The sequence below is a fragment of the Gigantopelta aegis genome, chromosome 8, assembly GCF_016097555.1.
Source record: "Gigantopelta aegis isolate Gae_Host chromosome 8, Gae_host_genome, whole genome shotgun sequence".
NCBI lineage: Eukaryota > Metazoa > Mollusca > Gastropoda > Neomphalida > Peltospiridae > Gigantopelta > Gigantopelta aegis.
Genome location: NC_054706.1, coordinates 43,524,895 through 43,540,967, shown reverse-complemented (window position 1 = coordinate 43,540,967; position 16,073 = coordinate 43,524,895). Strand labels below are relative to the sequence as shown.

Here is a 16,073-nt window from a genome sequence, read left to right as displayed (position 1 = left end):
ACATTTTTATTAATAACTTGTCCTCATTTGTGAAATCTGTACCATTTTTTTCAGTTTTTTAACATTTCAATTAATGTGGCTACATGAGACAGTCTTGTTGTTTGACAACATATTTAATTTTAAAGTATTTATCATATATTTAAAGGGACATTCCTGAGTTTGCTGCCATTTTTAAGATGTTATCGACGAACAGTCTTTTTTAGTGATTGTAATTACATATCAAATACATTTTTCTGCATAAAATATTAGTGGCTGTATATTAAACGTGTTTCTGATCGTTCTTATATTTGTACTAGGTTAAATTTCATTTTATTTCCTAAATGGGTTATTTCCGTACGTACGAAATGATTTGAAGACAAAATCCAGTTTTGGCTTCTTACAAATATCAGAAATACGTTGAATCTACAGACACTGATATTCTAAACAAGTACATATATTTAATATGTAAGTTTAATCGTAGAAATATTTTATTAGTCAGAAACATCTTACAATGCAGCAAACTCAGGAATGTCCCTTTAACTTAGATTGAATTTAAAATGCATTTGAATGCATTGTGTCTAGAAAGTGCTCCGTAGCTGTGAGGCCCTGGCCGTTGAGGAAGTGGTGCTCACAACTCAGTGGAACCGTGCTGTATGTCATCGCCATCTGTAAACATGACTGTGAGAAGAACAGTCGCATATCAAAGCCCAGTACGTTCTCCAGGAACCTGCGCAGTGGGAGAATATGGCTGATTGGAGCGTCCCAGTTGGTGAGGAAATCTTCGACGACGTGGTGAAGAGCCTTAGGACGAGGAAGGATTTCATAACGTCGGCGAGTTTTCATCATTTGTTCTGGAAAAAAACCCCATAAAATAATATTAAAAAAAAGAAAAAAAGAAGTGAAATGGTCAATTAAATGTTTTTTGGTACATGCCATGTTTTCATCATTTATGAAAAAATTATAAAATAACAAATCAAGTGCTATATTTTTGCTCATAAATTTCTTAAAGGCTAACAATACAGTCGACCATCATCTCAACCTCTGTTACTGTCAGCCCAGGAAATCTTGAAGTTGAGAAATGGTCCCTTGACATAATTTGCCCCAGAGAGTAACTCTCTTTATCTCAATCCACCGTTATCTCGGGAAAAAAAAAAAAAAGGACCAAAAACCCCTTGCAGAACTGTGTAAAAATTAAACTGTTGGTACTAAGCATTAGCATAATAGGGAAGTTTGTTAAACCTCAGCCTTCTTGATATGCAAAGTTATAAAACAAAGTAACAAAATGGACTAATGACACCTTAGCACGTTGTTTAAAGGAATACTAAGTCAATGCTAATAGACTGGTGATAATTAATTAAGGCACATTATTGCTTAATGGGAACAAATGTATTGGTATCTTAATTTAATAAGGAAATGTTTTATTTAATGATGCACTCGACACATTTTATTTACGGTTATATGGTGTCGGACCACACAGATATTTAGAGAGGGAACACATTGTCGCCACTTCATGGGCTACTCTTTTTGATTAGCAGCAAGGGATCTTTTATATGCACCATTCCACAGACAGGATAACAGAAACCACGGCCTTTGATATGCCAGTCATGGTGCACTGGCTAGAGCGAGTTATAAAAACGTGTCACGTCAGGACATACTCTTAGAAATGAAGAACAAGCATAAAAGTCTGCTGGTTTTTGTGGCTTGATGTAAGACATGACAAAATGGTTTGTAAATATATCCATCCCAATAAGCCTAAAATAAGTTTACTTTTTCCTTTGCAAATAAATCACCACTGTAAAATTGGCCACAAAAATAATCAAAATAACTGTCCATTGATGTTTATATTTTGTCATCAAAGCAGACTGTTTTAATGAAACAACAATGCTGGCACATAACCTGGAGTAAAATGCAAAAATTAAACACTGAGAAAAGATTGCGTCTGTTTGATATTCACTATTTTCACAACTGCTGACACTCGGGTTCAGTTACAACCAAACCTAATACGGTCACAATCCAGTTTTAATTATTCTATTGTCACAGACAAATAATGTACATACTGATTCATTCTGCTTGAATATATTATGCATATTTTCATTTTGGATTTTACAGAGGGAACACCACCAAAATCCCATTTCATCCTGTTAATACAAACTGAAATATGTTTGGTTAAACACATTAAATTAACTGGGGATTCATGTTCTACAAGACGAGGCCACTTTCACCACAGATGTTAAGGCCAATTTTTACATAGTGCAATTATGTACACGTTTATGGTACTGATGTTTATTTACGTTTGACGGCATGCAAATATTATGACGTCATGCTTTCTAATGTTTTAATGATTGTCGTTAACTTTGTATTATTGGTATTAAACATTATAACGTCGATGCTTATATTAAACGGTATGTATCATAACACATAAAGAATATGTACATTAATAGTTTGTAATAATAGAGTTTTATTATTATATAAAAATGCATTGTTTATTTTTGATTCTCTATAAATAACGTAATGAATCATGTTATCACTATGAATCACATAAGATCAAATCAATATTTGTAATTATGATATATTCTCAGTATTATTTGTTTATTTCAGTTAATCTGTGGATAAAGCTATGGATATGGCTGTACTGTGACTATGATGTTGATGTTGATTATAAATATTGGAGCCAACCTACTGAATTGATGTTCTTTATAACAGATATGTGGTTGAAGTTAGGCTGATCAAAATGAAGTGTCTTACATAGGATAATAAACGAGTTACCAGTTATTATCAAATTTATGTCCCGAGTGAAATAATTTTCTTGTCAAAATTATTTCACGAGGGACATAAATTTGATAATAACTGGTACCGAGTTTGTAATTCTATTTATTACCCCAGCTACTTGGGTTTTTTTTAAAAGTCTTTATTTTCGATATAGCCTACATCGGCTACACGTCCTTGTAAACTACTTTACTGTGCTGGGTGTATTGCTTTAACTTTGTATTTTATTCACGGTTCACAGATAATTTTCAAAACCCAAAGTTCTACATATTCTGTAAAAAACCTAATTTATAATGAATTGCATTAAACTACCATTTTATTACAAGTTTAACACTGAAACCAGAAAGACATAAACACAAACACTTTAAACTACGTGACGTCATTGTGTGTGCTTTGCCAAATCGTGATGACGTCATATTTAGTACCTACAAGGTGATTGGTTTGTTGGCATCAAATCGTCCAATAGTTGTGTACGTTAAACCAATGCATGATAATTTCTCAGTGAGAAATTATGATTTTTATTTTCCCCGTTATGAGTGCCTGCTGGAGTAATAAACTAAATTACCTCCTATGTGTACTCATTACATACGGAGAAATTAGCAGAATACTGGTGTGAGATATCACTTCTGAGAAAGCTGAGTTGACAGAGTTGGCCAGAAAAACACAAAATGGCAGGAATAATCATGTTCTTTTTTTATATTCTAAAAACATTTATTAAAAACTGTTTCTATGTATTGGTGTGCTGGGTATGCATTATAAGGCTCATATTTAATCAAACTGTTCCTTTAATCAGTGGCTAATATGTATCATACAGTGTCAAAGCAAATTTTCAAATATCTGTTGTCTGCTATATGGTCATTTTCCATGACTGACCTTTCTTTAGCTAAAATATACCATTAGGATTTAAACAAAATTATCCCTATTGGCTGCTTGACAACTTGTAGCTTAGGGACCAAAAAAAAAACCAAAAAAAAAAAAACCGATATCTAAATATATGATGCATATTTTGTTATTAATTAAAAAAAATTGATAAATTTTATAATTAGGATTCTGTTACTTATTTATAATTTACAGTTATGGCATTACACGTATGAAAGAAAAACAAAAGGTTTGTGTGAATGTGTGCTATGCCACTGTTAAGCTGGGATTACACATTTTATCTGTTTAAACAGAAAACCAGTTTGAAGGACAGCAGAATATTATTTGAACCAAACCTGTGGGCAGCTGATCATAGTGGTAAAGCACTGGATGAAGAAAGTTAGAATTGTGGGCATCGGATGGTTCTCCAGTGGCCCGGTCAAGGCGGAAAATGTCATTGCCAGGACCGGAGAAGTTAGTTCCATACTGCATATTGAGGACGATAATACTTTCCGCGGGTTTCCCAGTCAGGGCTGGGAATCGGTGCAGCATGTAGATTGGAAATTCTTCAAAGTATTCAAACTCCCTGCCATTACTGGAACATAAAAAAGACATCATGAAACTACAATATGCAGCATCATATAAAAACCCTATAAACTACGGTTTTAAATTCAATATACAAAAAACTCAACCTCACCCCCACCACCATAAAACAACAGAGTAAACCAAAAGACCCTAGTTTCTTGGAATGTATTTAGAGTGTGGTGTGTAAGCTATTTAGAGAAAGTTTTTTGTTTTTGTTTAATGACACCACTAGAGCACATTGATTATTAATCATTGGCTATTGGATGTCAAACATGGTCATTTTGACACAGTCATAGAGAGGAAACCCGCTACATTTTTTCCATTAGTAGCACCATCCCACAGGCAGAATAGCACATACCACGGCCTTTGATATACCAGTTGTGGTGCACTGGCTGTGATGAGAAATAACCCAATGGGCCCACTGATGGGGATCGATCTCTCTCAGACCGACCGGGCATCAAGCGAGCGCTTTACCACTAGGCTACGTTCCGCCCCTTTTGTTAGTGGGAGAGAAGAGGGTATAGTGGCCATACACCTAGCCATTGAGTCCTTAAGAACTCGCTCTGGGTTGGAGTCAGTACTGGGCTGCGAACCCTGTACCTACCAACCTGTAGTCCGATGGCTTAACCTCCTCGCCACCGAGGCCGGTCTATTTAGAGAAATGCAGAGGCATAGTATGCCATACTAGTGTACAAAATTATTATATTTGGGTGGCTTCAAATGCAATTTCATAGCATCTGATGAAAACAATAGCTACAATGGTCTAGATGCAGTAGATGATAATATGTTTTGTTAGTTTAAAGGATTTCTTAACACTAGGACACAAATGTACATTTTATGGTCCTCCATTCCATTTTTACAAACCTGAAAAAAACAACAAATTTATTTTAATTCATAATTTAATAAGAGTAGTAACTGTTAAGTGCAAAAATGTATAAATTTTAAATTACTGTAAACTGTGGGGAAATGGTGTGCAGAGTCCAGAGTTGACAACCTTACAGTAGACTTACTTTCGTAAAACAATCACATCTCCAAGGATAGAAAACATCTGGTATATCCCAGATGCTTCGTTCATTCTTCTCAGCAGGTGATTCATCAGCTGCGTGGTCGACGCGGTCATGGACGGCCAAGTCACACCTTCATACTTGTACTCCATCATGTGATGCAAGGCACGAGCTGAGACAACAAAATATCAACATTAATATCGCACAGTCAACTAATACCACACACAGGAAACACTGATTTGTCTGATAAATTCACCCTCACAGAATACTGGTAGATTCAAAGAGAAAACAATTATGAAACGTTGAAAAACATTTGGAAGCAGACTTTATACAGATTTCTGCAAACTAATTTTTCAGGTCCTTGGAAGCTAGGACATCTTGTGGCTGAAGTGAACCACCGTAGAGCCATCGGATGCCATCTTTCTTTTTTACATTCATTTGAAAAAAAAACCAGAAGGTTAATAATGCCAATTAGAGATGGTTCTTTAAGAGAATCTCCAAACTTTGATTTCAGGTTTCCTGGATGAAAACCATTATAAAACTAGAATGAGTACAGTGGCTGCACTCATCTGGAAAGTAATCAAACAAAATCTGAGCATGAAGTGCAATACTGGGTTGTGGCAATGGACTGGGGTGTTGTTATGCTGCACTTAATTTGATTAAACATCGTTAGAGCGGTGTATAAATAACTAGAATATTGATGCTAAAATACATATCTTGTCTTTGTACCTATAATTAAAATACAGAGCTTAAGTGTCTTCAAATGCAATTTCATAGCACCTGTGTTTTATAAGAAAATTAAATTACTGATCTCAATCTTCATTTATTTAAATTAAAATATAGATCTCAGCTTTGTATTCATACAGATCTCTCTCCCTCTCTCCTCTCTGTCCCTCCCTCCTGTCCCTTCCTCTCCCTCCCTCTCTCCTCCTCTCCCTCCCTGTTTCCTCTCCCTCCCCTCTCCCTCAATAAATAAATAAATAAAGTGAAATAGCGATCTCACCCGAGCATCTATCTAAACTAAACATCTCTCACCTGTGTATCTGAAGCCATGTATAAATCCTCCGGCAGACTTCCGGTGGTCAACCGAGTGAGAGATTGTTCCAGCGAAGAACATACCAGGAACACGTTTAGATTCGTAGTCAAAGTCAATCAAAGGAAACTTCTTTGAGCGACCTTTACCAAAACCTGGGGCAGTTGAACTGAAAAACAGCAAGAGAAATACAATGGTTACAATTTTTGTCACTTATAATTAACTCATGTCCCAAGCACGTCATCTCTTATTTCTGAACACAGTGCTGAATATTAGTGTGTATATCCATTGTAATCAAAGCATGTGATATTTTTCAGATCACATACTTTCAGAATTTGATAACTTTGCAAATTAGATGTAAATTAACCAAGGTCATGTCACTGTGTTTATTGACATATAAGCAAACGTAGTTTATATCTATATACGTGTGCTTAACCATTAAGTGAATGTTAGTATAGAAATCAAGTGAATTACCACCAACAAAATTCAGAATAAAAAGATACACCCACTTAGTACAGTTCAGGAATTTTTAAAAAGTACACCTACTTCATAAAGTTTAGGAATAAAAAGGATAAATATGTACACTTAGCAAAGTTCAGGAATATAAAGTAACTTTAAGTTAGTAACTTTTAGGAATAAAAAAGATTATTCACTCAGCAAGTCCAGAAAATAAAGGTACACTCACTTTATAAAGTTTAATAAAAGGAACACTCGCCATGTAAAATTCAGGAATAAAAAGGTACCTCCACTTAGCAAAGTTAAAATATATATCCACAGGTACACTCACTTTGTAAAGTTTAAAATAAACATGTACATTCAATTTTGCAAAGTTCAGGAATAAAAAGGTACACTCAGCAAAGTTTTGGAATAAAAAGGTACACATATTTTGTAAAGTTCAGGAATAAAAAAGTACACATATTTTGTAAAGTTCAGGAATAAAAAAGTATGATTACACTTTCAAGTTTAGGCATAAAAAATACTTACTTTGTAAAGTTTTGGCATTAAAAAAGTACACCCTTTAGCATAAAAGTATACATTCACCTTGCAAAGTCAGGCATAAAAAATATTTATTTGATAAACTTCAGGCTATACTCACTTTGTAAAGATTAGGAATAGCGATCTTTTTATTTCAAACTTTACCAACTTTAGAGCACTTTTTTAACAATGTAAAGTTACGGTAATGAAAAGGTACTTGCTTTGTAAAGAGGGAGTCATCAAATGAGAAGCCAAGACAGCGTATGATTTTGTCATATGGCTCCCTCAAGGCAAAATTGTCCAGTTGTGACGGCACTTCCTCGTCGGCCTCATCCAACTCCGACTCCTCATCGACAGAAATCCAGAGTTTGTCATTCTTCTTAATGATCTTAATCTCACCCAGTGCTGCCTCCAGTATTCCATCCAGGGACTTCAACATGTACGTGTCAAGAATGTTATTGTTTATCGCTCTGCAAAACAAAATATTGCTCAATTTTCACATTATTACCCAGTCTGTTCTAAGAAATGGCCGACAGTGCAATTAATTAGTTCAAAAGCAGTACAAAATCACTTTGGATAAGAATTTGTCTTTAGCAAGGACTTAAAGAGTGTTCCCAATCAGTGGCCCATTGTGCTATTTCTAGTTCTAATCTGTGCACCATGATCAGTACATTGTATATCAAAGGCTATGGTATGTGTTATCCTGTCTGTGGGATGGTGCATATAAAAGACACCTTGATACTTATGGAATTTTTTTTACAGGTTTCCTCTCTAAGACTACCTGTCAAAATTACCAAATGTTTGACATCCAATAGCCGACGATTAATAAATCCATGTGCTCTAGTGGTGTCATTAACAAAACAAACTTTAACTCTTCTTTTTCTTTTACATTAAGATGTTAACAATTCATTGTGGACAGTTATGTTAAAATACAGTATCTTATATAGGGAATAACTGGTTACTGTCTTAAGATATTGGCTTTATCCTGCTAAGGTTAGAATGGCAAATGCAGCGAGGCTCTGCTGTGCTGCATTCGCCATTTGACCTGAGCAGGATAAAGTTGATATCTTAAGACAGTAACCAGTGATTTCTTTTATCCTGCAATCCTACGGAATAGTCCGAAAATCATTATTTATTCCAGTTTTGTGTAAGCAAATTGAGTATCATCAACTTAGCAAGGCTTTTGCCGTATGATGTCATACAAGATATGTCATGACGTCTATTTTTTTTTAAGATGCTAGTTACATTCTGTCACATTCAAAAAGTGTTTCTAAACTCTAATTCATAAGAAATATACTAGTTTTGTATTGTTATCACAAAACTAAAAGTTATTTGTGTTTACTGAACTTAAACAATTTAAAGAGTATGTTTATTGAAAATCTAGTCTGAAACACTCGAGTCGAGTTGGGCTTATGTCACGTGACCTATATTTTTGGTCACTGACTAAAAATAGAGAGATTTATCTAGTCATCATATCAATGTATACAGTGATTGCGGGATAAATAATAATTTATAGTCATAATTGTCATAGTCTGCTTAAATTAGCATTGTACCTGAGATTAGTGCTCAGACACAAAGATACAACCAACATAGTACATACATGTATTTTCAAAACTTTTCAACTACATACTGAAGAAACATGCCAACCTCAGATCACCAACATAATGTGTTGCCCAGGATAAACGTACTCTGGACCGCCCAACCATGTGTATCAAGTTTGTAGATCCATATATGGAATCTGCCATTTCAAATGCTGAATTGCCACGCCCTAAAAATAATAAAGCGGTGTTGAAATATGTAGGTGTGTTGAGTAGAGAAAATAATTTGTAATAAATTCTAAAGCAGCGCCATGTAATAATCAGAATAAGAGTACCAGTGAGGAGGAACATGATATGCCTGTCAGGAGTTTGATGGAGAAGCACACAAATTATTGAATGTGTTACAGGAATTGATAAGGAAAATATGACCTGGACAAGGATATTCTTTAGTGTGCAGTAATGCATGAAAAGTGCATAGTGACCTAATTATGGTATGTGATACACCGCCATGCCAAGTTCTACTTGCATACAAGGTTTGATGATCCTACATGAATTGATAAAGATAAGGCCCGGACAAGGATTTTCTTTAATGTGCAGTAATGCACAGTTATGGCACACAACAAACCACTATTTCAAGTTGTACTTGTCTACCAAGTTTGATGATCCTATTTGAACTGATAAGGAAGATGTAACCTGGACAAGCATTTTCTTTAATGTGCATTATATCGTGAATAATAGTACCAGTGAGGTACATGATAAGCCCGTCAGGAGTTTGATGGAAAACCATAGATATTAATGAATATGTTATGGGTATGAATCAATTCTAATTATGTGATTACAGACAAATTATTTGATTTATTTTATCACAGTGACCTAGTAATTGTATGTGACACACCACCATCCCAAGTTGTTTCTACATGTAAGGTTTGATGGTCCTGCATGCATCTGTATGCAAGATATGGTCTGGACAAGAAAAAGTTAACAGGCGGACGGATAGATGGACGGACAACACCATACTATAATACGACCCATCATAGACAGGTGTATAAAGATAGGTCACAGTGACCTAGTTATGAAACACACCACCATCCTAAGTTGATGGTTTGATGATCCTATATGAATTGATAAGATATGCTGTGAAATTTAAGTTTTTGTATAGACGGATGTCAAAGATGGGCGTATAAAAATTATATGAAGTTGGACTATATAATATTATGTATGTCTGCATAATAATAAAAAAAGAAAGATTAACAAATAACTATGTTTGGTATAGTGAAAATAAAAGCAATTACAAACATTAAAATAACCATAAATGCATGGGATTTGCATTATTTAATGTGTATTGCAATAAATTAAATACAACAGCAGCTTGGTTGTCTGGTTTCCAGTTATTAAAAAACAACTACTTTTAACATGATTTAGTAGTCTGGAAATTGCTACTTTTGGGTTGGGGAATATACTGTCTGGATTAACGTATCTTCTGTTAGAAATAGACCTATCAACCTTTAATCAAGAGAAAGCAGGTAGTGTGTGTTGAAAAAGCAGGAGATTTTTTTCAAAAAGCGGAAGATTTTTTTAAATGCACACAATTTAACCCCAAATTAAATTATTACAATAAGTTATATGCACACTACATAATGTCATATATACTTGTTAACCTTAGATCTTGGCATTCATTTTTTTTTTTAATTAACTCTTTCCTTCCCATTCTCGACTGCAGTTGAGATGTGCAAAACGAACGTAAAAACCCATTCTCGACTGTAGTCGAGATGCGACCGGTCTTCATAAACACAGCTGTCAACATTCAGTGGAGTTATCTATCTGATTCTGTGAATGCTAGAATATAGTAGAATAATATTCGAACATGTTCAGTGTATTTTGTTGATTGGTATTCATATTTAAGGTGTAATCGCAATATCGAAAAGAAAACAAAAAACGTTCTAAATTTGTGTGAACGTTATTGATGACATAACGTGCACATGGGTTCAATTTCTCGCTATTTGTATAAGTATTTCTTTTAAAACATGTTGGACATTATTATTTAATGAAAACTGAAGATTTGTAAAGGATGTATTCGCTGAAAATAACTGATAATACAGACTTTGATGTAGATGATGGATGGGATTACTCGTCATCGATTGAAAGTGAAAATAAAATTTGTGAACGCGTCATAAACAATGATGTCATGGATCGCGATCGCAGGGTTTTTAAAAATATTTTTAAAAAATATTAATTAAGTTCTGCTGTAAATTTTATTTTTGCAATTAGACTCTAAATGTCCTCTAAACTATGACACATCAAAATAGTGTTACATTAGGTGTTTTATTTTACGATTTGAGTTTGAAAAATGTAGGTTCAATATTACATAATATATATTTTACGTTGGAAACTTAGGTCAGTGATGACATTTTCTGGTTGTAACGCTGGGTGGATAAGAGTTAACTCTTTATAAAAAAAAAAAAAGAAAAAAATATTATTCATACATTTTTTTTACTTAATTTACGTTACATATCAATTGTGGTTTGTGTACCTAAGTACCAAAGACAAATTTATATAAATCTTATAAATTAATATTCAGTTTTTACTATAATGATGAACAGTGTCATGGTCTTTATTTAAAATTATTATAATGATGCAATAAACATTGTATTTCCACTAATTAAGTAATGCCTACATTACTGACATCATGTGAAATATACGGAATTATACTCAGGTTACGTTACATTATTAATTGCACAAAAATAATCTCTTGAAGTGTATGTTACCAACATTTTACTGCACAAACATACAAAACTAACTGACCGTGACACTAGTTTTAGCATGCCTATGTCCACTAGGGTTCAGGCATGTCTCCCCCTGGTCCTACCTCTGGCAAGGCCAGTGGTTTGACCAGGGGCAGAGGGGTTGTAAAAAGGGGCCAATTTTGAATCTTACACTAAACATTGGGATTTTAACCATTATTTTGTGTGTGTCGGCCAAAATTAATAAGTAAATGGTATTGTTCATTATGTAATATATTTAGTTGACACCAATTTTGACTGGGCTTCCGAAATTACCAATATTTATTAATATTTTTAAGCCCTGGAGGAAAAAGGTTAACGATCGGGGTGGGCATTGCGTACAATCCTGGTTCGCGGTCCAACACCCGGGTGGAATATATACACCACCGAACCGGGCCGGATCCCCGCGGCAAGTGGAGGGCGGGCAGGGGAGGCCGGACAAACCTAGCCCTATCCCTAACACCCAATCGCCAACGCCCTACCGCCCTACTTCCGGCATACCCGTCTCCCCCCCCCCCCCCTCGAGTCACGGGAGGCCATTCCGGCCAGTGGTGGAGGGTATTGCTATAGTGAGCTTTTTAGGGCTCCAGTATACACACCTAGGTGTGTTTTGGTTCCTATAATCATAAGTAGACTCCATAGATAATGCTTATTTAACCACAAGGTGGTAGTTAAATTGGGATCATGGGAGATGATCCATCTGGTTGTTGAATACAGCCGCCGAGCTCGAGTAGTGGAGTGAAACGTATGTTGGTTGTTGTTTTGGAACGGTAGTCCCCAAGGTTCTCCTTCATCCGTCATCCGTCGTACGTAAAGTACCAATGTGTCACCTACATGGCCCAGACAAGCCGTAACTGATACAAGTATTGTTTATATAGCTAATTATTCTTTTTGTTGTGTTGCGGTGACATGTGATTTTAACATGCATCATGTGTATCGCTGTCAACTCTGGGCCAGAGTCTGGCACTTCAGATTCATCATTGTTGCATTATGTAATCTAGTGGGAAGACGTTTGACAAGTCAGAGGCATTATGAAGACTAAAATTGGATAGTTTTATATATGGCAACACTGAATGTCAATACACGGCCTGTTGAATCAGTGGCAACAAACTTTGTAGCCATTACGATGACAACAAACATTATAATAACACATCAGTTTATAAACTCCATGTGCTTTTTTAACAATATAAATATCTCACGATTCTCACTTTGGCAAACATGAAACAGTCAGATGACAATTCGGTCTGTTACATTCTAAGAAATCAAAATCAGCCAAATTTTTCCGAATGAAAAAAAAAAGGCGGAGTTGCTTCCCTTGTGTTATTTTTAGCAAAAGTAGATCCATTTTTTTTTTTTTTTAATGCTTACAAAAATGTCATTTAACAGATTTTTTCTCCTGTGCAGGATAGCGGAGCAGGAGGTTTGATCAAATACCAGGAGACACCAGCGGAATCTGGGACGGTTGACAGGTCTGATTAGAAACACCTTATAATGGTGGGAAATGATACTAAGTCAGTAACTATTAATACCTAATATTAAAACAGTTTTTCCTTCATAGTCTTCTGGGTCCAAAGAGACATCTTCATACCCATCAGCATATTCCATGCCAGGTACATTGGGTATCACAGGCTTAGCTATACCTGTTGCTAACACCATGGTTCTGAAAAATAAAAACATTCTTTATTCTTTTCTTGGAAGCTTAAAAAAATTTATATTTCATTGTGACCAATAGTGATTTTCTTTTTGTGAAAAATATACTTTGTTCACTTAGTATCCAACTTCAAATTTCTTTTACATTCCAGTCAAATATATTTGAAAAGGTCAAATTGGTATACTGGACTGTTCCACAATTGATTACTTAATCACTAATGGAAACACACAACAAGCAACTGACGAATGCACAAGACATTCCCCATGTTTATACTTCATAAACACACAAGCAACTGATGAATGCACAAGACATTCCCCATGTTTATACTTCATAAACACACAACAAACAACTGATGAATGCACAAGACATTCCCCATGTTTATACTTCATAAACACACAAGAAGCAACTGACGAATGCACAAGACATTCCCCATGTTTATACTTCATTAACAACTTCACAAAGAATAATTTTCCAAAAGTCCAAATGATCAAGTTTCCATAGAACATATTCATTTTGTGTCTAGACTGCGGCAATTGCCATGTCTGGTTACCTACCAAATATACACCTGTCATTCAGGAATCACCGATGGAGGCAATTAAAAAAATATACCAATTAACTAAGAAAAAAATCTGTTTATCATTTCAGTACTTGGGTTAATGGACATAACATGATACATCTTTCGACAGCTATTTTGACTTATTTTGTAGCCACTTTAACAATGGTGATTTATTTTGAATTGTTAAATAATATATACTTATTGCTGGCTTACTGGGATGGATATTATTGCAGAACATTGCGATTCATGCCTTTCATGATGACACAAAAATCAGATACGTTTGTTTCTTCAGTTCTAAGACTAATTCCTGATGTGACGCGGGTTAAGTATTATTTAACCACCGGCTCACCGAGATGGAACAAAATGGCTGTGCCTGTTATATATAATAGCTGTTAAATTTAACTGTTTTATTAATTAAATATACCAATATACTTGTTAATATTAAGCAATAATGTGCATTATATATTGTTGAATATGCCCAACAGTCCAAAAGCCTTGCGTGTGCATTCCTTTAACACTATTTAATTTTAAATACAATTTTGAATTTTCAAAATTTCTCTCTATTAGTCTGTGAAAACCGTCCCAGAGAATCATAGTACCAAATTTCAGAACTATTTGATCAAAACTCTAGAGGAAAAGAGATATTTAAATTCAAAATCTCTATTTCAAAGATAAGTTTCAAGACAACAACATGATCTCTCTATTTAGTCTGTGAAAACCGTCCCAGATGTGGCAAATATGGGTAGTACCAAATTGCCGACAAACACCAGAACTATTTGATCAAAACTTTCTAGAGGAAAAGAGACATTTAAATTCAAAATGTTTTAAATATCTCTATTAGTTTGTGGAGGATGCCCCAATGGATCATGACTACATATAGTAATAACTTGAAATGGCATTTGGTGTCCAACATGGTTATTTTGACATTTGGTTAAGGAAACTGCTATGACCACACAGACTTCTACCAATAAAGCAGAAAGAGATCTTTTATATGCACATTTCCATAGACGTGCAGGACAGTACATAACATGACCTTTGATGTACCAGCCACTGCTTGAGACATGCAGGACAGTACATAACGTATCCTTTGATGTACCAGTCATGGGCCACTGGTTGAGACATGCAGGACAGTACATAACGTATCCTTTGATGTACCAGTCATGGGCCACTGGTTGAGACATGCAGGACAGTACATAACGTATCCTTTGATGTACCAGTCATGGGCCACTGGTTGAGACATGCAGGACAGTACATAACGTATCTTTTGATGTACCAGTCATGGGCCACTGGTTGAGACATGCAGGACAGTACATAACGTATCCTTTGATGTACCAGTCATGGGCCACTGGTTGAGACGGAGAAAAATGGAACCCATTGGAGGTCATCAATTCCACGTCCCTTTGCACTTGAGAGGTTAGCACTGTACAAGTGAGCTACATCCAGCCCCCGTACAATGGCAGATTAAAGGAGGCTCACGTTCACAAAGTTGTGTAATTTCATGTAATCAAATACAAAATGATTGCTCATCAGCAGTTTATCACATTTTATAACTGCACATTATGGACTTCAGTAATAAGGTGACTGTACAAGAAGTTTTTATGTTTCATAATTAATTTTTATTTTCACCCCAATTTAACATGCATACTGATCCAAACAAACGAGACATAAAAAATATGAAATAAGAAAAGTCATAACAGTTGTACTTATTCTAATGAGCTCTGTTCAGGAGTGGCTGTCCTAGATGACGCATGTCACGATTCATGGAATCAACCACTATTTTACCAAATACCTAATGAGCTCTGTTCGGGAGTGGCTGTCCTAGATGACGCATGTCACGATTCATGGAATCAACCACTATTTTACCAAATACCTAATGAGCTCTGTTCGGGAGTGGCTGTCCTAGATGACGCATGTCACGATTCATGGAATCAACCACTATTTTACCAAATACCTAATGAGCTCTGTTCGGGAGTGGCTGTCCTAGATGACGCATGTCACGATTCATGGAATCAACCACTATTTTACCAAATACCTAATGAGCTCTGTTCAGGAGTGGCTGTCCTAGATGACGCATGTCACGATTCATGGAATCAACCACTATTTTACCAAATACCTATTGGACTCTGTGTTGTGCTCATAACATATTATAGTTTTGTCGTTTAGATTTACACAAGTTTGGAACAAATTAATGACCCCCAAAATCACCCTGGGCAGGACTAACAGTTGTTGGTATAAAACACCTCGTCTGATCCCGACTAGTGTAAGAAATTTATCCTACCAGTCTTTAGAAAAACATCGTCTTTTTCAGTGCCTTGAAGCACACATATTCCAATTACAATAACCACAGA

The 16,073-nt window shown here is 35.4% G+C and overlaps 1 protein-coding gene across 5 annotated transcripts in view; it reads right to left on the bottom strand.

The window, feature by feature from the left end:
* Positions 1 to 424: 424 nt before the first annotated feature.
* LOC121379915 (FAD-dependent oxidoreductase domain-containing protein 2-like) overlaps positions 425 to 16,073 on the bottom strand; it is a 135,000-nt gene continuing 119,351 nt past the window's right edge. For all 5 annotated transcript variants that reach the window (XM_041508594.1, XM_041508590.1, XM_041508591.1 and 2 more), the window contains exons 4-10: positions 13,048 to 13,178; positions 8,848 to 8,968; positions 7,422 to 7,670; positions 6,228 to 6,394; positions 5,199 to 5,364; positions 3,960 to 4,198; positions 425 to 830 (exon numbers count right to left, since the gene is read on the bottom strand). In XM_041508594.1, coding sequence (XP_041364528.1) covers positions 532 to 830; positions 3,960 to 4,198; positions 5,199 to 5,364; positions 6,228 to 6,394; positions 7,422 to 7,670; positions 8,848 to 8,968; positions 13,048 to 13,178 — 1,372 coding nt within the window. In that variant the 3' untranslated portion in view covers positions 425 to 531. The remainder of the gene's footprint in view (positions 831 to 3,959; positions 4,199 to 5,198; positions 5,365 to 6,227; positions 6,395 to 7,421; positions 7,671 to 8,847; positions 8,969 to 13,047; positions 13,179 to 16,073) is intronic.